Source organism: Anser anser (assembly GCF_964211835.1).
Source record: "Anser anser genome assembly, chromosome: 1".
Taxonomy (NCBI): Eukaryota; Metazoa; Chordata; class Aves; order Anseriformes; family Anatidae; genus Anser; species Anser anser.
Genome location: NC_139720.1, coordinates 153,771,350 through 153,798,018, shown reverse-complemented (window position 1 = coordinate 153,798,018; position 26,669 = coordinate 153,771,350). Strand labels below are relative to the sequence as shown.

The following is a 26,669-nucleotide window of genomic DNA, read 5'->3' as shown; positions in this document are numbered from 1 at the left end:
GTTTTCTTTTTCCCCCCTTCAGGGTTAAGTAATTCAAAGGTCTCCAGTCTCACCTTTCTAATTGTAGACTTCTTAAGTAAGATGTTGATTTGAATGCAGTGTTCGTTGGAAGGGTTTAAATAAATCCATCTCACTTTTTTTTAATGTTTGTTTCTCTTCAGCTAATGAAGTTACTTGGATGGACTCATTGTGCAACTTTCACTGAAAACTGGCTTCCTGTCATGTATCCACCTGATTATTGTGTATTCTAGAAAAGTGACAATTGTAAACCGAAAGCGATTCTATACAGGCAGGATATGAAAAGATAAGTTTGACTTTCTATTGGAACGCATGTTTTCATTGCTGAATGCTGATTATTAAATTGTGTGTATTTATCAGTAAAGGCACCTGGGTACAGCTTAATACCTGTTAACCTAACTCCAGTCATCAGGGAGTTTCCTTATTGTGCATCCCATTGCTGGCAATGGATGTGCCAGAACTGCCAACACGAAGGATTTGGAATTTGGAATTAGGCTGAAAAAGCTTACTGCATGCACGTTAGGTTCTTAACTGTTAATTTTAACTGCAAACCTGTAAAAGCTCTGTATTTTTTACAGTAAAATGAATTTTAATGTTTGATCTTAATTTCATTTCCAATTGTATGAAGGCCTTAAAGCTACTTCAAGAGTAGCTAAAAACTTATTTATTAGACTAAAATAATGGGACATCATTACCTGTATTGTTTGCAAGAGTTTACATTTGTGGGTTTTTTGTTTGTTTGTTTTTTAAGAAAAATTCAACCTCTCAAACTGTTACAACATGTAACTAAGAATTGCTGATTCATAGGTGCTCTTGTAAATTTTCATTTTGGAGTGATTTCAGGCAAACTCAAAAATCCACGTGAAGCTGAGTATCAGGACAGGCTGATACGTGTATAAAAGTGCCAGACAGTTAAATCTTAATCAGGTATTGTAAAGCTATACATATATGTTTAATAATGTTAAAAGTGTAAGACAACAGAATAAATGTGCAAGACTGAAGATCAAAAAACACCATGTGCACTCTGATACTTTAAAAGATTATTTTATAATTAATAAAAACAAATAATGAAGCTAAAAGTTGTATTGGTTTCTCCAAGAGTACATAAATGAAACTTGCTGAAACAGAAATTCACCATACAAACTGCAGAAGTTCAGTGCAGCCGAGAAGATCAATGCTTTCTGCTAATGCCTTTCTACTGACTTATTACTACTAACATTGTTCTTTCAGTGGAGTGAAATTGGTCTGTTTGAACAAAATCGTGCATGTGAACCTAAGACAAATGACTGTATCATTGTCTTGCCCATTTTTTTGTAACTCATAATGCAAAACTCAGATACAACTACAACTTTACAGACATAAATGCACAGAGGGTGCACCATAATACTATATCACATTCCAAACTGCAAGGTGCTGACAAATCAAAATCAGTTAATTGTTTTTTTCAATTCTCTCTTACTGTGGCTTTAAGCAGCTTGACATTTGATTCTGGAAATTCTGCTAGGATGGTTGTATCAAATATACTGCTAAGTTTTTCCAAAAATTCATAGTCTGTACTGAATCTGAATTTATTTGCCCATAGTAATACTGTCCCTGGCTGACAAAAATACACCATTGTTGCTAGCAGGGGATCCAGAGCTGTATGGTGGTATACAACATCACTTGCCAGTAGGAAATCATAATGGTAAGTTGATGAAGGGAAGTCTTCATTGAGGCCTTCTCCCCATACCAGTTTTCTCACTTCAGGTTTGTGGATATTCATATTTTGTGTATTACTTGAAATATTAAATGAGAGATTTTCAAGAACTTCAGGCAAATCAGTTGCTGTGACATAAGCTCCTAAAGAAAATGTTTGTTTTAATTCATAGGTATATAGTTGAACATATTTATGTATAACTTTTATCTGTATAATCTCCCCCAGCCTTCCCCTCAGCAATAACTAGGGTAGTTACTTTATTAGCAAAACTGTATTTGACAATAACTTTCATTTTTTAAAAAAGCAGTGTCAAACAGTCTTAATTTCAACTGTTGCTTCATTGCTTTAAACTGACAGGAGCAGATCTAGGTTATCTTTTGTAAGAAATCCAAAGGAAATAGGAATTTACTAACCTAAGATGCAGGCGACAATGGAAACTAAGCCTGTTCCAGCGCCAATTTCCAAAACTTGCTTGTCTTTGAGGTTGAATCGTTCTTGATTTGATTCCAGATATTGAGATAAAGCCAGTGCCTAAAATATCAGTATCACGTATCAGTTAAGCTGCACAACATTTAATTTGATTTTTTATGCTGTTTTTTATACAGTGGAAAACACCGAAGGCTGTAACATAAAGATAATATGGAAAGAAACATTGTGTCCTGTTCTTTATATGAATTCAATCAAACAGTTCCTTTTTAGTTTCAGGTTTTGTGAGGTACAAGTTTGCTACACACATCTATACACTTTGTGATTCTTCTCACAGCTCAAGACAGGTAGTGTTCAGGTGTGAACTGTACACAGAACAGCAAATGAGGTTTAACAATATGCACAAAGTCATGTTATGGTTTATAATACTGTTATACTTTATTATCATAAAATAGATTTGGGCTTCAGCAGAGATTTTTGGAACTCTTTTTTTGCAAAGGATTTTTTTTTTTAATTATCCACTCAACACCTGTCTTGATGATACTGTAAATTTCAAAGACAGTTTACTGCTGCATAGGAGAACAAGTATTGCTTATCAGGTGTTCATAAAAAAAAAAAATAAACAGCCAATTTATTTGCTATTCATAATTAATATAAACAGATGCCAAAGAAATTAACTTGCCCTTTTGCTTCTCTTCTTTGGAGTGATGTTACTGTTTGAACTACTGTGCTTTTCATAATACAACACTGACTACCTGCTCTGGGAATGCTGACAACTAATGAATCACCAGGCCACTTTGTGCCACTCTTGGTTTTCTTGGAAAGTTTTACCATCTGCATTCTGACACCTGATTAATTTGAGAACTGATGCTCTGACATAACCAAAATAAGCTACTGTTTCACTTATCCATACGCTTCTTTTTTTATTTTGAAATTCTCAGCCATTTTTTGTGAGCTTTTTCAATAAATGTGGATCTGGAAAATTCTGAAATCCTAATTTTCATGTCTCCATCAGTTGACCATCTGTTCCCATTAAAGACACATTTCTGAGTCTGCATAAAATTCTGTTTTTCAGAGCAGGGAGAGCAAAGACCGGAGCACACCTCTTTGCAAGTATGGTTTTCCATACTGCAAAGGAGTTATTCCAGACTGTTCTGTAAAAGAAACATACTTGTTTTAAACTCCTTTATGTAATCTCTCACAACAAACTCTCACATTTTTCTTCTTTATTTTCCTTCTAGTAATGGTGATTGTTTGCATCCCAGCAGTGACTGGAAACATGGAAGAAGCTTGAACACTTCTATCCATCTGTTTCCAAACACTTTTTTTTAATATCTGCATCCAGTTAACAAATAGAAAGATGTGTGTGTTGGTGGTTTTTTTTCTCCTTTCCACTTAAAGGTGCACGTTTTAAACAGAATTTACCATTTGTTCATTTACATGTCACAGTTGTTTTAGTCCAAGCGGTATTAAATTAGCCATAAGGCAAAGCTTTCTGTTGAAGACACAGCTTGGTTCTGCACAAGGAAGCCTCTGCTGTCATCTAAAGAAACTTCATTAAGATTTGTATGCCGTTGTCATGACTGACTTTTCTGTCGTGTCAACCTTCTGGATGCTGTGTTGAATACTTACCCCGGGCCATACCACTGCTCCAAAGTGTTCTATGGATTCCTGGATGACGATCTGGTGGCCTGCGTAAGTATAGTGCTCTTTGTCAAAGTAGTGGGAAACTCTGGGAACCCAGTTCTGCAGTATTTTAAGAATTACTGGTGAATCTGTGAGAGAAGATGAAATTTGTATTTTATATGCATGTGTTTACATGCAGCAGATACAAACACCAAATTTTAGCATTTTTTTGTCTTTTTATACTCATAACCTTAATTAACTTGATAGGCCTGCTAGAAGAAGAGGAGGACCAATAGAGATCTAGGATGCTAAGCTTCTTTTTACAAAAAGTAAAACATCTCCACTTTAGGTTTTACATCTTACATTGAAGAAATTGCAGCATTTTTTAGTGGCTATCATTTTTTACCATATGTCCACAAAAGGAGGGTTGCGAGATACACTTTTTAAGTATGTGTTGAAATACATGATATACTGTTCAGTAAATGTCAGTACTACAGTTGTGTTAGCATGTCTCATCAGAGCAGGTAGCCTGTTAGCAGGATATGGTTGGTGATACAAAATTAACTTTGGCGGCAAAAAAGCTTGCTTTGGCTTGCATGGACTTTAATTGATGGCAGCCTGGAATCCATGGTAGGTGTTCAAGCAGTTTAGCAGGAGTTGAAATTTTGTAATACCACAGCTTCAATAGTGCCAGCCCAATTAATGCACGTTATAATCATCTCTCTGATGGTAATTGAGAAATAATCCTCAGATATCTAAATAAAATCCAGAGACCTTTTAAAATATATTTATTAATTATGAGATAGAGTACTTTTTTCTAGATTTAATGTGATAATGGGGGGGAAGTAGAAAAATAGACTTCAAAATGAAAAGTGACAGTAACATTTACTATTTCAAGACTAAGGAAAATGAAACTATGCAATGCTAGCATGCCGTAGCAGTATTTAAAGTGGATTAAACCTGAGTTGGATTCTGCTGTTGATGATGCACATGTGGAGCTGCAAGTGCAGTTTTCAGAGTCATACTGCTCTTCACAGGCTTCTTCCTCAGTTTGGCAGTCCATTACTCTTTGTATTTTGTTGGGGAACCGTGGCTGCTGTGTGGAGATCATGGCACAAAAGCTGAAATAGAGAAGGGAGGGAAAAGCTTGAGGGCACTCCATATAATATAGGAGGGAGGAAAAAGTGAGTAGTTTGGGTGGGTTTTTTTGTTTTGTTTTTATGGCACAATGAGGGGGCGGAACACCATGATGAGAGGTGGCATCCCCACTCAGGAGGAAATTGCTATAAGCAGTTTCTAGTAATGCAGTCAGAGTTCTCATTTTATCATACAAACAACAACAATTTATCATAATGTCACTAAACTGATACCGCTAATCAGTCTGAACAGTGAGCTCCTTGCACATTGAGCTCCTTGGTGTTCATACAGGTTGAAGCAACAGCTAAAGAAGGTGAACTGTCTTTCAGTGTCTAAGACTTCTTATCAAAGTCATTTACCATGCCTTAGGACTTGGCGTTCCTGTGATAAAACTGGTTAATTTGCCTTGGTTTTGCTTTTGTTACCTTCACCTCTCTGCCTTCTCCTGCAGAACAGCTAATTGAATTGACCCGAGATGCAGTAAACTGCAGAGTGCGTAGATTGCAGTTAGGAAATAATTGCAGTGAGAAGATTGGAACAGCGAGCTGCTTTGGAGAACAGCACATGTGTCATGTAGCTCTGCATCTCTAGTGCCTGTGGGCAGCACCCAGCATCATAAGGAGCTGTTTGATACCAGCTAGCGACTGGGAGCAGGGATGGATCTAAATCTGCCTGGGGAGAAACAAAACTGCTGATGAAACTTTTTGCTTAATGTGAGTTTTAATCAGTGTTACATACACACATACATAAATGAAACTGGATCTTGATTTCCTCTGGCCAGAGGCTGTACAAATTCACCCTTCCCATGTATCGTGATGGTTGGAGCATGCTGAGTTTTATCCATGACTGGCCTTTTCCCATTCTCGAGAAGGCATGATTGCATGATCTCTCCACCACGTCCTGCCCTGCAGACAGGGTTGTGTAATTTGGGTTGCATCACACCGCAGGGGGCTCCTCTGGATATCTTGTCCAGAAGGGGGAGAGGTTTGGCAGGGTCCTGGAGGCTCAGCAGTGCCTTCAGGTAGTTTTTTAAGGGGCAGAGTGACTGCTGACTTGTGTGGGTGCTTTATTTGCACACATGATACTGACACCATTGCAGTTTTACTGATACCTGATATATTCCTTATTGCTACTCTGTTTATTCACAAGGACAGGATTTATGTTCTGACTCCTGTAGCAATGCATTTGCTCAAAAGTTATGGCGGTGATTCTCTACTGTTTAAAAAACAGAATGCTTTAAAGCACTTTGATTTTTACACATATAAGTGTTTTTTTTTGTGTTTTTTTTTTTGTTGTTGTTTGTTTGTTTGTTTGTTTCCCTCAGAGGGCTTCCATCTAGCTAGCAACAAGTTCTGGCTGCATATCTTTTGTATATAATTTAAGATATGTTGGAGGTAGGCAGGTAGGAGACTGAAGATAATGCTGCAGCTACAGCATTCCCTGGCATTTGAGTGCATGCATCAACGTGTTTGGTTTTTTTTCCTCCCAATTTTGATAATGTGCCTCCTTAGAAAACAGCAATGGTTTCTATGCAGCCTCACTTTTCAAAAGTATACTGCCTGTTTTCAGTAATGCCTTTTTTTTTCGTATCTGGAGCTATAATAAAATCTGATCATGTTTTAATGTTATAGGAAATTTCTGGGAAAATATATTAATGCTTATGTAATTGGCAAGGTATGAAATGAAAATAGAAGAATCTGTGATAACTGATGACTGCTGTGGCCAGGAGAAAAACTAACTTGAAGACAGTCTTCTGAACATATCACACTAACACTGTGGTGAGCCTGGAATGGTCCTTAAGTCCCTAAGGAGCCTGAGCTCCTAGAGGACAGTTCTGGGGGAAAGGGTTTATTTGCTCTGCATTTATACATCACTTATCACAATGGGCTTTGGTTTATGGCTGGACTTCTAGATGTTATAGCATTTATATCTTTTCATAGGTGTAACTTTTGCAAATAGAAAGTTATTCTTTTATACAGCCTGCTGCCATAACTATTAATGATACATTTCATGAACTGAAGTAAAAATTTGTTGTTTTCTTTTTAGCTACAAACTATGTGTAGTCTGGACTCAAGTATATTAGCATCATGGGCTCAGTGATGAACAGCTTTGTGTTATTATTTTAAATGACAAACTACCTGAAGACAAGTCAGTGTTGAGTAAGCTCATTGCACATAGGTGATGTCTGCATTATTACACGCCCTGTGTGTAAGATGGTCAAGTTGCTGCTGTGTGACTAGAACTGACACTTCTTACTATTCTGACAATTTTCTGATCAATATTTCATTGAAAATGATACATCTTACAAAAAAAAAGTAATAATAATATGCCAAGCAGAATCTATTCCCTTTAGAAACTGTTGGCGCTCTCTGATTGTTCACAGCTAATTTCCTTGCAAAGTGATTCTGAAGGGAAATCATCTAAGCTTTGTAGTTTCCAAAGTATTTAAACTAGTATTGACTTCATTAATGGACTTTAACTGTCATGAACAAAATGGCTTACAAAATCACATTTGATTTCTTCAGAACGTGAGGAAGAGAACAATTGACAAAGTTATGTCTATTTATCAATGTTACATGAAATTAACAAGGTAATAAAATACTAAAGGGTGAATTGAACAATGAATATAAACCTTACAGTTACAGCTTACCCCCTATAAGAATAAACTTTCTGCCTCTTAACCTTCATTGCTTGGAAAGAGCTTTTTTAATCTGACTACGTGGAGGGAGGAAAAAAAAAAGGAAGAAAAGGTAGGTTAGTGAGCAATACTGTGCCACTTCAGCTGTGAATGCAGCTTGGCTGAAACATTTATTTCTTTCACAAAGTTATACAGCATTGTCTGTTTTAGTCTGAATTATTTGGCAAAAGCCACTTCCATCTGCTCCAATGGGAAAAGCAGTTGCACTGTGTTCTTTGTGAGTTAGGGCATAGCATGCTGTGCGCAAACATCAGTGTTTCCTTGGGTTCATGCAATATCCTTATGTTCCCATGCACTGAATAATATATATATGTATATATACACACATATATAAATATATATAGTGTCACACATATATATAACATATATGGTGTCTGACGTATATAACACATATATATAGTGTGTGTGCATATATATATATATATATAAATGCTAGGAAATAAATATCAGCGCTAGGAACATCACTATAAACCTATACCATATGTGAGCCCACAAGGTAAATGCATCAAAATACTGAAAAGCAGCAGCGAATGTCAGTCCTGATGAAATTGCAGGAGTGGGGTGTGCCCTAGTGCATTGGCTGGCCTGGCTCTCTGCAATCGAGGAATACAGCAAACCCTGTTCCCCGTGTTAGTCAGCAGAAAAAAAAACACGCTGCGGACAGGGTTAGCGGGCCACAGTGGCAAAGTTACCTGCTGCGACGGAGGGCGCCGAAGGTTCCTACGGGAGGATGCCCGCTCCAGAGGTTTTTATAGGGGCACGCACCTGGAAGGGATTGCCCTGTGCCGGTGGGGGGGATGGCGGGCTATTTACAGCAACATTACCAGGCACTTACTGCCTCACGCTAAACTCTTTTCCAGCTGCAGCATGAAACGCAAACGCTCCTGGACTTTGCTCTCCGAAGCTTTCCAGCCTCGGGAACGAAACCTCAGCCTCCTCCGACCTCTTGCTCTGTTTTTCCAGTCTGCTCCTCGTGTTGGCGTTACGATCCGCAGTCCTGACCCAAGTGAGCTCCTGAACGTGGGTAAAGTAGCGCAGTAGTAGCAGTGGCTGTTTGGCGGTAGCTCAAGCGCGGAGAAAAGTTCACGGGGCCGTGAGGCTGCTCCTGCCAGGGGCTCTGTGTTCCCGTGTAGTCTGCGTAAGCCAAACGTGTATTCCTTTATATGCTTCAAGAATGGGAGGGTTATGTGCATTTACCACTCCGCTGTGCTTCTGCCCTCCCCTCTTCTTGGAGTAGATTTATTAGGAAGAAATTAAATTGGAGTAGCAAAGTTTGAGGGGAGCTGTGGAACTTGTGAGGCTGGAAGACAGCCCCTGGGTGAATGACTGAGGGTGGGCAGTAGGAATGTGAGAGGCGGGTGGCAAAGCAGATTAAGCTCAATATGCAAGGATTTGCATCTTTGGGTGAAGAGCTGGTAAATTTGGGTAATGTTCTTCTTGGGAGTGACCCAGAATGAGCCTTTCCCCCTATGGGGCTGTGCATTTCCTGCCTCAGCCACGGGATGTCTCCAGCAGTCACACCAACTGTGTGAAACACTTCAGTGCTCACTCCAATGCTCCCTGGCTCTTTTTCTCCGAAATCTAATATTTTAATTTTTATTTTTTGATCCCTGAGACCGAGCATTAACTCTATTAGACTGTAACTCTGTAAGGTACTGAGTCTATTTAACTTTTGTGTCTCTTCATTGAGCATCTCACGCAGCCCCCTGACTTTACAAGCCGTGGAAACAAGTGGTCCTGAGTTAGGAACTGTAAGGAAATTGGAAGGAAAAAGGCAAGTACGTCACTGTCAGAGTGACCAACACCCCTTCTGTGGTGCTACAAGTACAACATAATGCATAGAGACAGGCTCAAACTCGGTGTCACTGAGAAAAGAGATCTTAGTGGCACTGGAGACTGCTATATAAAAATACCCTTCCGAAGTGTATCAGTAATCAAAAAGATAAAGGGACTGCTGGGTTTTTATAAGGAGGGGGAAAAAAAAAAAAAAACACTTTTATGCCCCTGTAGGAATTCAGGGTCTCCCTCACTTTGAGGATTTGCTGGAGGGCCCTAGAGGCCAGCTGAATGACTGAAGAACAAGGGGCCCCCAGCTCTAGAGCAGATTCTTCTCACCTTTATTGCTGTAGGCATCTGCTGAGCTTCTCTGGATGTGGACAGCATGTTTGCATTCTCCAAATCGCAGGGGCTTCTTAGCTGCTGTCAGCAGCTAGCTAAATGTCTGAGGCGTGGTGCTGACAGGGCCGGTGCTGTTTGCTGAAGGGCAGCTGATTGGGAGGTGGCATTGGTTCCAGGTTAGCATCTCCGGTGGGCTGCTGCTCCCACCCCCGTGGCTGTGGGACGAAGCCCCAGCGCGAAGTCACCAGCACCCAGAGGTAGTGGTGGCCTTCCTGACCCACAGCAGCCGGCAGAGCAGTGCAGGAGGGGGTCCTCAAATCAAACACAGCATTTCCATTATTTTTAAAGAAAAGACATCTTCTTTTGGCTTGGCACAGGCCGCATTTTACTCATCTAGCTGAGGTGGGCAGCTTCCTCTGTGGAGAGGGATGGATGTGGCATCTCCAGAGGCTCTTGATGTTTTGAGCACAGCAGAGGTCTGAAGAATGTGATTTCAGATGTTTGCCTGAATGCTTCACCTGGGTATAAACTGTTATAAATCCCACCACCTTTTGCCTCACGTGATGTACAGCACTCAGGAATAAACTGCTTTGGGAACTTGCTCCTCTGTGGATCGGCTAGTTTTTCCCATGGCAGTTGTCATAAATAATCATATGGTCTGCATACTGCATAATAAAAGTGCTGATTTTATTGGGAGGACAGAACTCTTTGCAAATGTAAAGCAGGATCCACAGGAAAAAAAAAAAAGTATATAAGGCATCTTTGTGGATTGTTTGTTTGTTTGCTTTATGACATGACCAAACACAGGCTTATGGATCTATGACCCAGGGAAAATACCTGCTCATATTTATAGCTTTAAAAATCTCCCTTATTGTCTGTGTGGATATGAAATATGTAATGCTGTCCAAAACAACAGGACAGGAAGTTGTTGTCTTTTCTTCTTCTTTATCTGATTTAATGCTACACGCTAATTTCATCAGGGTTAATCTTATTTGCACATAAAATGCAATGAGAGGCTTCAAGCAGAAAGCTAGGCCGAGCATTGCCAGACGATTACTTAAAATTGTGCTCCCACTCAGGGGATCATTGTGCTGTGGTACCAGAAGTACCAAAGTTTGATTTTCCTCTAATTTCCTTGTCCTGGAGGTTTTCATCCAGCTTCTGTAAGTGTCTCCTGTCGTGGCACAGGCCCGTTAAGTGACCTACTACAGGTCGTGCAGGTACAGCGCAGTTGCACTCAGGGGTTGGTTAGTGAGGGCTGGTGTAAAATCAGCCACATGCTTCTGCTCCTCTCAGCAGAGTTACTTTTCAGCTTTTCAAAACCCAGAGCTGTTTGCCTTCAGGGGATCATTTTGGTTTGCTTCTCCTCATTGACCTCAGTCATCCCCCTGCCCCTTGATGTCTGGGTGGCTCTGCTCTCACTAGGGCAGGGTCCGCCATGGTGACCCTCTTCCTCGTTGCTTTTTGGCCCCACCTGTCAGAAGATCCCTTCTCCCTGGGAATGGAGTTGTTGAAGCTGAACTGTCAGTTGAGGTCTGAACTCCCTCAAAGCTTGGGAAGAATTTCAACCCTTCACCGAGGAGCTCTTAGCACTGCTGTGGGGTTTTCTCTTACCTCCCTGGCCCCCTCTGCTATTTCTCAGCTGGTTGCTCAGAAGAGGACTCAGTGCCATCTGCTATTTTTTTTCACTATGGCAAGGAATGAGATCCTGAACTAATTCCATGGAGCTTTTTATAGAGCAAGGATTGTGATGGTCTTAATTTACTGAACGGGAAGTTTTACAGCAGGGCTGCCTTTACACGATCTGTTTGGGGCTAGTTACTATATACACAGGGGAGAAACTGACTTAATGTTGTAACATTAAAACTAAATTAATTGGGGGTTACCTTCGGCAAGTCCTTGTTCTTCAGGTAAATCTGCTGAAGTCAGGGAGAGTTTAGTTGTGGTAAGAGGTGATTGAATGGCTGAGTAACAGGACCCAGCTTAAGAGTCTCCTTGCTTCCCTTCCACTTGTGAAAAGTGTGGTGTTTCCCTAGAAGAAAGACAAAAATGGATTTAAAGTAGTTTCAGGAGAACAACTAATGAGTAGCTTAAGCAAAATTGCGATTAAGCAATTAGTTTTGCAGCCGGAGTTAAGTATTTAGAAATTACATTCTCTGCAGACCATTAGTAGGAGTAACTCGACCTTATTAAAAAGAATCAGAAGAGTCCCTGTTGACTTGGCAGCCACCTGAATGCAATGTTTTTAATAAACCTAGTTAGGATGAGCTCAACTGTACAAATTCAAAGGTCAATAGAAAGTCTGTTTAATTAACTATTGTGCATGCAAATCAAAAATCAAATGCAAGTCAAAGCAGGGTTGTACCCGAGTTAGCCCTCCAACCTAATGATGATACTGAAACTGAAGTGAAAATGTCAGAATGTGACCATAAAGTAAATTTCTGTCAGTGAAGTCAGTGGGATTTTTGCCTTGAACTGTGACAAATCAGAAGACTTCATTTCCTCAGGCATAGCCATAAGATGGCTATTGTGTATTTGGTATTATGTTTTGTTTTTTCATTTATATAATGAATTTTGGTACAAAAGGGGTAGCTTGAAGCCTTCAGATTCACTTGGACTTGATCAACATCTGTGCGCTACAGTATGCAATATGTTTTAAAGCTCAGCAGCATTGTCCAAGAACTGCAGAATGTGATCCTGAGTGACTGCTGATACTTATTTTTTCAAACTCATTAAGCTCCCACATCTGTCGTCGCATGTTTGTAACCGCTGTCCATAACTGTAAATGGGCTCTGCATCCAGCACTGGTTGGCCTGCTGCGTCTTGCTGTGCACCTGCTTCACGGGAATACCCATACTGATTGTCTCCTAAGGAGAAATAAGGTGTTGACTTTGCTCTATAAAAGTCTAAAAGGATGAAAACCTGGATATTTAGCCCTCAGCTTTCTTCCTGCGACAATCAGAATTCAAAGTTAAGCCTTCCTGTGTTGCTAAAGGGGGAGCTCCTGGCACCAGAGCTCTTGTGATTTCTTCAGGACTTCTGAAACAGTCTTCAGAAAATAGGTGTCGGTCTACAGAAACAGAAACTGGGCTTTGTTGCCTTTTGTGGACATAAAGCGAAGTCTGGCTGTTTGAAGGGAAGGGAGAGTTTGGCCATTTTTTGTGTGTTGATTTTTTTATTTATTTTTTTAATCAGAGGGACCCTTGAATCTGGGCACGTTTCCTCATATTGCCCCACCACATTGGTGTGTGCAGGGGAGGTGTGAGGCGAGACGTCCCAGCAGCACAGCTTCAGGGCTTGGCAAACCTTTTGTTGTCCCACTGCCCTAGCAGTAATGTTGTATGTGCATAACGTGATAGGAATGGCCTGGAGAAAGCCAAATTACGTTATCTGGAAAGTACCAGTAATACTTAAAGCTATGAAATATTTGCCTGGCAGCTTCTGCAAGGTTATTCAGAAAAGATATTTTGGGATGACTACTGCTGCAAGGCTAAAACTGCTCCCCATCAGCAGCGCCAAAAAGAGGGGGTCGCTTGGTTCACTGCAAGCCAGTGGCCCCCAAGGAGGACACAATCCCAGACGGGGAGACAGTGGCCCAGTTCTGATGGTGGAGGTAGCTATTTTCTGCATCCACCTGTCCTCCTCCTCCTAATAATAATTTATATTTATTACTATAAAGTACCCAGCGGGTAGGCATTCTAAAAAAGGGCAATGGCATTTAATGAACTGTTTACCTATTGTGGATGCCCCACCTGTGGAATTGTTCAAGGCCAGGTTAGGTGGAGCTTTGAGCAACCTGGTCTGGTGGGAGGTGTGGAGGGATGGTCTTTAAGGTGCCTTCTAGCCCAAACCACTCCATGACTCTATTCCAGTTAAAAACAAAAATATATCAGGGTCTCTCAGTATTTGAGCCTACCTGGGGGGAAAACAGACATTTTTAAAAGCTGTTTGTGGAGCACGATGGCAGCATTTCAGTGCAGAGAGAGGCCTGAGGAGGGGTGGCCATGCTGTGTAAGGAGCCACCAGGTGCCACACACATCGTTAGCAGCAGTTACCTGGCTACAGGGTGTCTGGAAAGCTGTGCAGAGGAAAAGGATCTTGGGGTGTTGGTCGATGCTTGCCTGAGCCAGCAGTGTGCCCAGGTGGCCAAGAAGGCCAACGGCATCCTGGCTTGTATCAGGAATAGTGCAGCCAGCAGGGCCAGGGAGGTGATCATCCCCCTGTACTCTGCTCTGGTGAGGCCGCACCTCGAGTACTGTGTTCAGCTTTGGGCCCCTCACTACAACAAGGACATTGAGGCCCTGGAGCGTGTCCAGAGAAGGCCTACGACGCTGGTGAAGGGCCTGGAACACAAGTCCTGTGAGGAGCGGCTGAGGGAACTGGGGTTGTTTAGTCTGGAGAAGAGAAGGCTCAGGGAAGACCTTATTGCTCTCTACAGGTACCTGAAAGGAAGGTGTGGGGAGCTGGGGGTCGTCCTCTTCTCGCAGGTAACTAGTGATAGGACTAGAGGGAATGGCCTCAAGTTGCACCAGGGGAGGTTCAGGTTGGAAATGAGGAGACATTTCTTCTCAGAAACAGCAGTCAGGCATTGGGACGGGTTGCCCAGGGAGGTGGAGGAGTCACCGTCCCTGGGGGTGTTCAAGGAGAGGTTGGACGTGGTGCTTAGGGACATGGTTTAGTGGGTGACATTGGTGGTAGGGGGATGGTTGGACCAGGTGACCTTGAAGTTCTTTTCCAACCTTAATGATTCTATGAATAGAGCATGGGCTTATCCAGTGCTACAGTAACGGCAATGCCAGGAGATGCCACCCGGTGCTGCAAACCTACCTGCTTGTGTGTCCCGTCCTCACGCTGCCTCTTCCCCAGAGCTTGCCACTGCAGGTGGGATGCCTGCCTTTGTGCCCTGGCACAACCAAAAAATTCCTTCCCCTGCAGTAATCCACACACAAGTTATGAAGTTTGATTGGAGAGTGATAGTTTTGTGTCGGTTTTAATTGCCGCCTGTTCAGCAGTGCATCTCTTCTAAAGACTGAGTAGCAGTTGCACCATCTCAGCTGAGGTTTTCCCTGCAACAATTGCCACCTACAAGGACTTTAAAAACAAGCAAACAAAAACTGAGGTTTGCATTGCGTGACTCGTCTATGATGATGTGTCTCTTTCATCCCACGTCCAGGATCGAACATTTCAGCCACTCCAGGCAGTTGTTGCACTTCAGCAGCTCCATGTTCAGCAAAGCCTGGCCAAAATGTGATCTGGCCCACAGGGAGAAAACAGGATCAGCGTTGATGAGCTAACAGCTTTCTTTCTGAGTAAAAGAAGCACCCACAGCAGTAATTAATATAGCCCAGCTTTGGGAAGCACTCCCACCCTAGGCAAGCCACGTGTAAACCCTTCAGTCCCCAGTCTCGCTTCTGTGACTTGAAGCGGGAGGGATCCTTTACAAGAATCCCACTATAGCTGCAAAAATTTTCTGAGACACCGAATTAAGGATTTTTTTTCCAAAGGGGTTGCTACTTATTTATTCCCTGTGCTGGTGATAGCTTTTGGTTTGGTTTAACTGAACCAAGTACAAGGGAAGAGCAACCTGCTGTAAACAGAAACCCTGCATATGTGCAGGGTGTTTTTGTAGTTGTAGCCTCCTGATTTGCACTAAAACTGCTCTTCTTTTTTTCTTTTAAAATGATGCTTCTGAATTTTGATGTTACAGAGTCCCTGGCTTAAATACGGTGTGTTGCGATCGAAAGGTGGCGGAATCTATTCCTTTAACTTAAATGATTATTTTCATGATACAAAAGATAGGTTCACTTTTATCTGCAAACAGGAAAATACTTGAAGTGTCTGCTGCCTGTCACAGTGTGAACTGTTAATTGAAAGCTTCCATTTTTGAAACAGCTGGGATGGGGCTCAGGGGTCTCAAATAACAGCTTTGCCCAAACCAGTCTGACTTTAGCTGTTGTCTTTACAACCCTGTATTGCTCACATGGTTGTGCTTGGAACTGACAATGGAAAGTTTTCATCATCTCAGCGCCGAGATCACCTTTTATCCCTGCTACTCCTTGCCTGACGTGAAATGGCAGCGCGACATTAAGGGTTTGCTGGAAGTGAGTTTGTCATCCTCACACCTGCTCAGTGAGACAAAATAAGAGATCAGAGCTATGTGAGTTACTATCTCACAATGGAAAGACAAACTCACAAGCAGGAGTATATAAGAGCACTTACATGCAAAGATAACTCTGTGTATTTGCCAAGTAAATCTCATCGCAAAGTTGGCAAAGACACCGTAAATAGCAGTTACCTGTGGTGAGACATTCACGCTCTCCCCCCTCTCCTAGGGGGACCCTATTATGTTGGTTAGCATAGCCCCAGTGCAGGGCAGGATCCCTCTTGCTGCCTGCTCTCCCTGCCCCATTACTGCTGTGCACAGGAGCCGAAGTTTGCTCTCACCCAAAAAGCCCAGCAGAAAGAGACGAGTTCTTGAATGACAAATTTTATTGGAGTTACTCAGTTATCGGGGCACATAGTGCTGCTCTGTAAAGTCTATGCTGATATCAAAACAGAATCTCAAAACACTGAATATATCACGAAGTAAAATACACAAATTTGTGCTGTTTGACTGAAAAGGGGACCTGAGATATCTCTCTCCAGCTACATATGAATGTTAAATCCTGGGTTCTTGTTGCAGTTGATAACGTTACTTGATCACAATCACCAGGACAAGGAACTGCACAATGGAAAAGGGAAATTTCAGCATCAATATGCTTTTTAAGGCAGAAAGTGGTGTTTACAGTACAAAATTGTCATGGAGAGACAGGTGTCACAAAATACTTCTGCACAAAAGCAGTACTTCAGTACATCGTCAGAGTCCTTCTTCCCATCCCAGAGACATTCGGGCTGCCCTGACATGAAGTGTGCTGACCCACAGCCTCCTGCAGCAGTGGCTGGCACCCAGCAGCCTTACACCAGGTACTGTATTTAGGCCACTCAATTCTTCTAGGGACAAGATTCAATTCCAGCTGAGAACACCTGAATTTGAGGGGTTTAGCTTCGCTCTAGTCCATGAAGATACATTCTGCATAACCAATTCAGCTAGGAACCATTCCTAAAACCATGATTCAGTTGCCTAAAAGCAGATGTCTGATGCTATTTTAGGTGTTGTGGAGTTACCCCGGTTGGCATCCTGTTGCTGCACCAAAAAGAACATGGGCTTCCTTTACCTTGCATCATATCTGCCACCCTGTGTAGATGTCTCGTCTACCCTGGAGTATCAAATAGCACCAAGGAGCCAATGTTAGGAGAACCGATGACCATCCGTGCTGGTAGGGCATCTGAGTCATTCTCCAGGCTCCATTGACTGTGTCAACCAATGTCCACTAATCATAATAACAGCTACAATTTAAGAGAGATTTAAGGTAATTTTTAGGGAAGATAGCTTAACCCCCTGCAGTAGATCTCACAGACAAGATCATGAGAGCTGTGGCGCTGAAAGCTCCTTTTTACGCACACTTAGAAGATTTATGAGTGCAGCTGCCTCTGGACCATCTTTCCGTATCTCCCAAAACAGTGGTCCAGCTTTCATGTTGATTATTTTTATTTTTCGTTTTGTTTATTTTTAAGTCAGCTTTTCACACTCTGTCCTGTAGTAACTGAACCCTGCTTGAGCATCCCCTGTGAGCTGCCTTCAGCCAGGCAGTCAGCAACAATGACATAAAGAGGGGTAGATTTAAACTTAAGTCTTCAACTTTAAACATGAAATAGAAAAGAAAAAAAAAAAAACATTTTCCTAGGAAAACCGCTGAGTCATGTCTCTGGACAGAAGCATTTGTATTTGACTAATTGTAACTACGACCAGCAACCGATGAGACAGACATATTTACACATGGAAACAGAGTTAGAGGGTGGATTTTGCCAGAGTCAAGCGGTGGTTTGGAGTACAATTTACAGGTTGAATGGTTTGGATTTAGCTACCCAAGTGGGACTTAAAATGGCCATTTGTCATTTAGACATTCTTCTGTCTCACTTGGGAGAAATAACAGGTAAAATTGTATGGAAAGATGTTCTCTCAATCAGTAAGTTACAAAGGACTTTCTTTCTAACACGAAACCATTCTCTTGCCTCCAGTGTTCTCTTTGTGAAGATATCTAGGTAAACTTTGGAAGAGCTACAGAAAAATCTGCATAATAAATGTCATTGTTTTTAATTATGACTACTAGCTAGTAGCTGTATTTATCGTTCATGTAACAGTCTAACCATTATCTGACATGATTTCCTAGAAGCCACAGAAAATTGGGCTGCAATTGCCTGTAGAAGGACGCTCTTCCAGACCAAGGCAGAAGCAACCATACCTAAACCGTTCCTGGCAGAGGTTTGTCTAACCTGCCCTTCAGGACCACCAATGGGATTCACTCTTCATTTTACTGAGGTCTACAATAAAAAGTGGATTACAGGTGCAGGACCTGGGTGCCAGGGTCAGATCAGATTTGCAGGGTGTCGCATAGCCTCCGGATGAAGCTCTACATCAGATCACTCAAGTGTAGCACAGTAATTAAGGGTATTCCAAATCTCATTAAATTCAACAGGATTAAACTGAAAAAATATACGTAAACGCCCTGCTGAATGACAACAACTGCAGATGCGTTTGATCACGAGCTGGGATAACTTGTCACCTTACCACATCACTGGGTGCCTTGCCAGACCCAAAATTATATGGCAAGTAGTTCCAACACTTTATAAGCCAACAAGTTTCACAGTGGATAGTAAGTGTTAAGTGTTCTCTGCACTAAATTGTGATTCTTAGCAATATTAAATTAAAAATATTCATTTAAATGGGACAAATAACATTGGTAAACAGATACACTACCCTTGTCCCATCTCCCTCTGTGTTTCAAAACAGTAATCTATTTCTAAACTAAGAAGTGTTTATGTCACCCACTGTTGCAGACATCCACGCTGACCGAGGACAACATGGAGGGAAACTTTGCTTTGGCATGTAGTGTTTTTTCCAAACTGCAGCACTCTGAAGACCGGAAAAGAATGTGCTCACTCCTCAGCTTGGAATGAGCCCCTGCAAACAGTGCTATATCTAGCAAAGTTTTATAGACTCAGAATTATCTTCAGCATCTGCGCAGGAAACATGAGAAAGGACATTCTCTGTGGTTTAAGAAGTTGCTAATAAGAGTTAGGTTGCCTCTACTCCCTCTCATCAACTCTCCTAGGCACATTCAAGTTTTCCATCATTTCAAGCCCTTCCCTTCAACACTGAACCACAAAGTGCCCTTTTCTAAAGGCTACCATCTAATGGGTTGGATCTGTTGTAGTACACTTGTAAAAGAAAAAACAGCTCCTCTGAGAGCATTCTCTGGCCACTGAGACCCCATCTCCATATCACTGGTTTATGTCATCTGACCAGAAAAATGTTTCCCTGCTGCTCTACTGACAGGAGAATCTGGGACCAGTTAGTCACTCACTTAGTTCTTGGTGATAAAATGCATCTTCAAAAAGCAATGCTGGCACGACTGTTTTGAGCGTTGTAGCACAGCTCTCTTCAGCCATCTGCTATCTGGGACCAGGATGGCAATTGGTGAGGCTACCAGAGTCAACTGGAAGTAGCAAAAGCAGCACGAAGCCCTTTCCAAAATACACCACTTTAATTTTTTTCTTTAATGATTGATGAAATAAAAATAGCCTCTGTTGAAGGGGTCAGTTTCTGCAAACATACTACTTAAGTCACAGAGTTTTAAATGTTTACTTCTGCACTTCTAACTTCTAATTTAACATCTGCCTGTACTGCTCTGAAGAGGAGAAAACGTGCTTCAGTGCTCAGAAGCTCCTTGAACCAGGTTCTTTGATTTGTTGGTCTTAAATTACAGCTAACAAAACATCAAAATTCTCATTTGCTACTAAGCAATAGTTAATAAACAGCAGAGGAAAAACATGCATACAGCTAAGTTGGTCGCTTGTAATATCTTTTTATTTAAAATTACCGATAGTGACACGTTACTTAGGAGGATGCCTTGCCAGTGTTTCCTAATCACTCTTCCTAACAGTAACAGATATCCTGGATGGCCCAACAAATTGTAAGTCAATCTTCAAGTTCAGTGCAAGGCAATATCCTGAAAGAAAAATGACTTGGGCACTTTGTGATCAGCAACTTGAATTACAGCCTTAATACTCTGAGCATCACACTGTTTCATTTAAGAAGCATGACCACATGTTTGTGAAGTGAGGACTGGTTTTTGGTTTCATTTGCAGAAGCCAAGTTAGAAATCATAAAGATAGCATGATAGCAACAGTCTGCCTCATCCAGAAGAGGAAAAATCAGAAACTACCAGGTAAATATAAGAGGGAAATAATATTTTTATAATAAAACATAATAGTGATATATAATATTTATTTATATGGTATATTGTACTATGTATATTATAAGGTATTTTATATGTTATATGTAATACTAATTACAACATTGGGCTGATGTGCTGTTGAAGAAGAGAGTTTCTGTGCTTGTTCCATTTCTCCAGTCTCTGAATACCAATACGGTATTCAATTTTTCCATTACGACTACCAATTCTTACTGATTTATTGGAAGCATTTAAATGTTCAGTGTCACCTGTCTCCAGAAAATCCCTTCTTTACAACCTGGGTTCTGCAGAACTGATCAAAGGCAGCACAGAAGTGGGCCAGGAGCTGCCCAGCTTTGTGTTCCCACTGGTGAGAAGAAGGAGAACATGAGGACCCTCGCATGCCCCGGCCTTGTTTCCAGAGCTGAACTTGGCTCAGCACGTGGGGTTAAACCAAAGGGTGCCCAGTGTGTGCCAGGAGAACCTGCTCTGGTTATCACCCAGAAGAAACAGTGGCAGGAGTCCAGGCCTTTTGGCAAAGCCAAAATCCTTTCTCTGACATCTCTCCGCAGACAAGCGGGGGTCAGGCAGGGAGATACCTGGATGGGTTTTTGAGCTCAAATTTAGCATCCTGTGACCGGTGAGCAGCTGCCAAAGCACAGAATCAGGATAAGTGAGTTTTCCTGACCCTGGTCTCGGGGCCCATCACCCGGAGCTGGACAAGGTATTTCTGGCCTGCAGTCTTCAAGGCCTAATGAGCTCAGGCCTAGTCCTGACTGAACCCTGAGATCCTCCCGAGTCCAACAGTGCAGCTTCAACCACTCGATCCTAGATCTGACCCACTAAATCCTTCATGGAGCACCACAGAAGGAGAAAGTTTTGCACGTGCATCGGTGGCCAGCAGCACCTGAGTGAGAGCACAAGACAGCAGGACCGTGCGGTGGGGAGCAGAGGGAAGGGGAGCAGAAATAAAGGAGGAAGAAGAGGAGCCACATCTCCCCTACCATTTCCCACAACCATTCACCACCCTGTGCCGACACGCAGGCTCCAGTCCTGCCGAGAGTCCTGCAGCTGACTCGTTTAAATCAACTCAGTGGGGTACTTGTGCACTGGGACTGAAGCCTGGGTTTTGAGGGCCTCATTTGTCTTCTGCAGGAGTGCTGCAGCACCCCCTTCTCCAAGCAGATTTAGGAGGACCTGGATCCAGGTTATTCACATGAGGGAGCAATAGAGATGTTGGGAAGTGTTCTCCTTCACCCATTTTTCCTCATCCTCCCCTCCCCGGTTGTGTTTCCAGGACACTCTCCTCACTTCTTGGCTGCAAAAGTCTGATGGTGTACTTCTATTCCAGTAAACACTCCGTTCAAAGAAACAGGAGATTTTCTAATCTTCTCCTCTCCCTGCTTTAAAGACCTGCATTTAGACCTCTGATTAAGTGCCTCGTTACTTATCACGGCTATTACTGCATTTTTAGTTCAAAAAAGCAGTAAATAACTCAAGTTTCTCTTCCTGCTGGACTGCTGCACCAAGGCTTCTCATACAACCCATGGAGAGATGCAGTCACAACACCTAACCCAGGTACCTGTGTCGGGCATTTTGAGAGTGCAGCCACCATGATCAGTTGCCTACATTGAACAGGGAGTCAGTCTGAAAAGTCACAACCAAGAATGAGCCAAAATTTAACTTAAATATGTATAAGAGGTGCCCAGGTGCACTACTTGCTGCATGTACAGTGCAGCATGGCTTCAGCAGATGAGGGACTCTGGGCCTTCCAAGCCTGCTGAATTGGTACATAGCAATTGCTTTATTTATTTTTATCTTTCTACTCAGTTACTTTCTCTTTTTGACTCAAGTCTACTGTTGATTCAGCCATATCCATTTGCCTGTAAAGCACTTAGCATAACAATCTTTCCATGGTTCATAGTATCAGTAACAAGTGGTACTCTGAACACTCCCCAGTTGGCTCTGGTTTTATTTTTTTCCACCTCTGTCCTCACAAGCAGTGTCAGAAGGCATTGTGTACAGCAGTCTGGATGTGAACCAAGGGCTGGAGACCACCAACATATCAGATGCTGAAACCACTCCAACAAAACTTGATAAAACAACTCGCTCTGCATCATCTATGAACAAAAACAGGTAACAGAACAATATGCTATTGTTCTTAGGCACTGGACAGCCAAAAAAAAAAAATCAATTATGCTATTATACCATGATAGCAATCCCAGCCATAATTCACAGCTGCAGCTGTTACCTTAAGGAAGCTTTACAGGCTCCACCTGCCTCCACCTGCACAGGATCTTGTGCTGGTGCAGCACAGGGAATCTGCCTAACCCCAGCTCTGGGCAGCTGTTTAGGTAAAAATCAGGTACTCCACCTCACCCCCTCAGACAGGGTAAAAGCTCCAGTTTCACTTCTGATACCTGCTACCCAGAAACGGACATATAGAAACTGTACTGAGCATGTTCATTGAGCTGTTGCTGTGTTTTCCCCCTACTCCAGAAAACATTAGGACAAGTGTCACTGTGATGGGAGGGTCCTTTGTGCCAGGAAGGCCCACAGGGTGTCTTTTCATTCCATGCGGTTGCAGATGTCCCATCAGGATAGGGATTTCATCTCCCCCTTCAGAAAGAGGGAAGGAGAATAGAGAGGTGATAAATCCTTTGAATGCCAGAATTTAATATACAGGCAGCATAATCTTTCTGATTCAAAGCAGGCCAGTGTAAAGGGACCCAATCATGTCGGAATGGAAACACAATCCTGCTAGGAAAAAAAAAAAGTTTGCTATAAAAACTGGGCCTACTAAGTTAATTGTTTTTATTTCACTAGTGCAGTGCCCCAAATTTTAATTCAGTGAAGTTCATGGTGTCATAGATGTGGCTTATCACTTGAGAATGTGTAGCTGTAAGCATCAAATAACACATGGCATGCTGAAGTGATGGAAGTGCTTAAGAGCTTATGTTTGACCTTGATCCCCAGAAGCAAACTCCTTGAGATCTGATGTGGATGTGATCTAGTTCTAAGAAATCCCTTCTTCAGGTCAGTATCACCCAGAAAGCAGCTGTTTACTAGCTGCAGGTGTTGTTAGGGGGCACTCCACATTTATGATTACTTCTAATTTTAAAAGAACCTGGGAATGTTTATTTCTGTCAGAGGTTGAAGCTCTTTACAAGTTTACATCTACCAATTATTCCTGCCTTCCTGAGCAGCTTTTTCTAAAATCTTTTGACTTTACAGTACAGAAGGATCCCAAAACACTGGGGTTAATCTTCATTGTGCTAATGCATTTAAGGTTTATCATCCTCCTGGAGTAGCTCCAATATCCCAGTCAACCTTTCTGTCTATACATATGCCTAAGAGAAGTTAAGTTTAGGTTGAAATATGTATATGCATATGTGTGTACATGGACTCTACATACATATGTGCATGCAGACACACATTTCTTTAAAACAAACAAAAACACTGAAAAGCAATTGTCATACACCCAAAATGTGCAGTGATTTTCAAATGCAGGTGAATATTCAAGCTTCAGGCAGCCCCAAAGTGATGTGGATCTCTAAGTCTTTAGCAGGATCCCTATGGCACTGGGAAATATGCAAAGGCCACCTGACTCAGCCAGAGACCATCAGGCCAACACTCCTCTGATTCTTCTCTCCACACCTCAGAGGAAAGAGGAAATACTCTGGCATGGTCCTTCCTTGGGAAACTGAAACCTGAAGTTAGGAGCACAAGTTACAGCACTGCCGTAGCCTGCACTGTGGATCAGTTGGGATGATGCCAGGACATCGTCTGTGATATCTGTCATAGTGTCAGAGGTGCTAACATCCAATTACAGGAAAAAATGAGCTTTGCTACCAAGGGAAAAGTGAATGCTGCCCTCCTGTTATCCTGACAGACTTTTGTTCCTGGGAGAGGGGTTCTTTTTTTCAACTATGATATAAATGAAATTACGGTGAGATGTGTTTCCATTAAAGTGAAAACAAGCGGTTCTTTTAACATGCAGATATTCTTCCAAAGTACAAGGGGCATTATGCACAGAAAGATTTTGCTAATGGATGAGAATGGGGAAATTAAAGTGCCTAGCACTATCAAAAGCTAAAACTGTCTTGTTCAACATCTGTGACTCACTAAGTTTTGGCAACAAAGTTTACTGCCATGTGAGAGGCCAGGCTGCTCCCACTGCTCCCTCCTGCTCCTGTGACCCCACAGCAAGCTGATGCAGAAAACAGAGGGGGCAGAAAACTTGACCTACAGAGGCAAAAATATATATACACTTTTTTCTAGCTTTTTGCCCATTCAGTTCCCTGAATTCAGCAAGACTTTGTACAGGAATGTCTTAAAGCAACACATTAGTGATATAGCTTAGTGATATGGTTTAGTGGAGGACTGTTAGTGTTAGGTCAGAGGTTGGACTGGGTGATCTTGGAGGTCTCTTCCAACCTAGATGATTCTGTGATTCTGTGATTTAAGAAATACAGAAGAAAGTGGGAGGAGGCCCAGGCAGACATTTAGATTGGCAGGCAAGCTGAAGGATTATCACCTCACATTTTCACCTTCCAGTGTGACATGGACATCTCGTCTCAGCTGAAACACATGCTTTGTGCTTCTGGAAGTCAGAGGAAAATAGAAGGAAAATGAACTTCTGAAGGATCATTTCATCAGTGGGAGTCCAGCCCTGCCCTGTCAGGTCTCTACAGAAGCACAAAGTTTTGCACAAGCCTTCCTGTGATTAAGAAAAAGCTCGATTGCAGGGGCCATCTGGAAGCCCTCTGACCCCATTCAGACACAACAAAGAACTTTGTCCAAACACATTAGAAAGGAAAAAGAAAGAAGGGGCAGGTGCCGGACTGATCATTAGAATTACCTGCCAAGTGACAAAGGCCTCTCTAGGCTCCTGGCCTGCTGGTAACAGCACTTGGGGCTGATGTGAACATGACGGTGGGTGCTCAGTTGCCCAGGGAAGGAGAGTGCAGCCAGGGAACCGGGGCTATGGGACATGATTCAGGCGGGCTTCTGCGGATCCCTCTCTGCGGCCTGTGGACAGCTCAGAGCGAGGTCACCTCACGCTCTCGGCCCTCTCCTTCACAGCCACACCCAGCACTGCTTTGCTTCCCCCTTCTGTAATTTCTTGATCATATTCTGGCATTATTTTGAAGTCAACCACTCTACTGGGCCAGGCACCCTCAAATTACAGTTTGGGACATTGGGACGATAGTGTGGGAGGCTCCTCCGCAGATACACATTGCAAGCAGTTAGGGAAAAGTGGGCCTTGAGGGCACAGAAGAGCATTGTGCTACACCTAGGCAGCTCTTACCTCAAATACGGCCTCGGACATGGTCTCAAATCAAGACAGCAAGCTCTTTGCTCTGCCTAGCCCTTGCTCGTCCTACCTCAAGCTGTCGCATGACTGCCTACTGACACTGTATATTAAGCGTGGTCTGAGGGGTACCTCTAAAAAAACATGTTCCCTGGGGACATTACTTTGTCTTCTGAATTACTTTGCATCTTCTGAATGCTCAAAGCTAGGACACCACTGCTGACACATGCAGCCCTGACAAGATGCAGGCATTTTCTGAGGTTACTTCGAAACTTTGCAGTGCATGAGGGGATCCTCTGTGGTCACATTTACACACGTTTTACCTAGGTCTCACACTTAGATGCCTTTTGTAAATGCAGTATCCCTTGCACAAAGACTTATGTGTATATATATATATATATTGCTGATTGATTGATCCCAAAGGACCAGGATGTCAGGTAGATATTAGATATGTGTTTCTGCCCTATAGACACACCTTTAAGCTCATTATGCTAAGCACTGTTGGCTAACTACCCATGGGAGCATGGGTTCAGTTTGGACTTCAAAACCTATTCCAGAAACAAATGAAGAAACAGCACAAGCTGAGCTTCATGCCCCAATGTTTTAGTGTTTTTATACTACTAGCCTAAAAGTGTTTTTTGATGGGTTTATCTGAAATGAAGGCACTATAGACATACCTTTGTCCGGTTTTGCAGCTCCTCTGCTCTTCCCCTTCTAAATGCTGTTGTGATGGGGTTTTCTGCCATCCAGGGAATATCCAGAGAATAATTTTCTAAAATGGGCAGCTGACCGGTGAGAGATCCAGCAACCCTCAAAGCCGTCATGTGAGATTTTTCACAGCATTCCAGAGAGGGCACCGAAATCAGCAAGATCACAGGCTTTCCAGGCATGGATTCCCAGTCACCCCACCTGTAACTATTAACACAAACATTACTTCACAGTGAACAAACTCTGCCTGACCCCCTTGCACAGACGTGGCATGAGGCTCCTGCAAAATTTAATACTATTTAAGCTCTCAAAATAGGGCTTTAACGAGGCTTAAAGGCTGAGTTTGTGCTAGACTTTCCAAAGGGAAGTTAATTTCATCCCACAGGCTTAACATGGATGAACTTGAAAGCAGGTGTTGTACAAGAAAAAATATATATTTTTTTTATATAAGTGTATGTGCATATATTTGTGTGTATCCCTATGTGCTGGTACTTGAAAATCCACCCCATGAAGTTTTTGGCCAAAGTTTAAGTGGTATAAATGTAAGCATGAGAAGGGCTGTTTGTTTTTGTTTGTTTGTTTGTTTCCTGCTAG

The 26,669-nt window shown here is 42.4% G+C and overlaps 2 protein-coding genes across 8 annotated transcripts in view; one reads left to right on the top strand and one right to left on the bottom strand.

Moving 5' to 3' along the window:
• Positions 1-1,097, top strand: part of TPP2 (tripeptidyl peptidase 2) — a 48,754-nt gene extending 47,657 nt beyond the window's left edge. For all 3 annotated transcript variants that reach the window (XR_014574561.1, XM_083808036.1, XM_083808037.1), the window contains one exon: positions 162-1,097. Coding sequence is in view for 2 of the 3 variants with exons in the window: in XM_083808036.1 (XP_083664162.1) it covers positions 162-251 (90 nt within the window). In the remaining variant the exon portion in view is untranslated. The remainder of the gene's footprint in view (positions 1-161) is intronic.
• Positions 1,047-26,455, bottom strand: METTL21C (methyltransferase 21C, AARS1 lysine). Of its 5 annotated transcripts, XM_083808063.1 has the most exons (6): positions 26,045-26,455; positions 11,606-11,751; positions 4,727-4,887; positions 3,773-3,915; positions 2,128-2,245; positions 1,047-1,857 (listed from the first exon to the last, which is right to left on the bottom strand). In XM_083808063.1, the coding sequence occupies exons 3-6, from the start codon at positions 4,875-4,877 to the stop codon at positions 1,463-1,465; spliced, it is 807 nt and encodes a 268-aa protein (XP_083664189.1). In that variant the 5' UTR covers positions 4,878-4,887; positions 11,606-11,751; positions 26,045-26,455; the 3' UTR covers positions 1,047-1,462. The 5 variants fall into 5 exon arrangements, with proteins under 5 accessions (XP_083664189.1, XP_083664186.1, XP_083664187.1 ...); XM_083808060.1 differs by lacking the exon at positions 26,045-26,455 and having other exon boundaries at positions 8,294-15,466; XM_083808061.1 differs by lacking the exon at positions 26,045-26,455 and having other exon boundaries at positions 8,437-15,466.
• Positions 26,456-26,669: the final 214 nt, after the last annotated feature.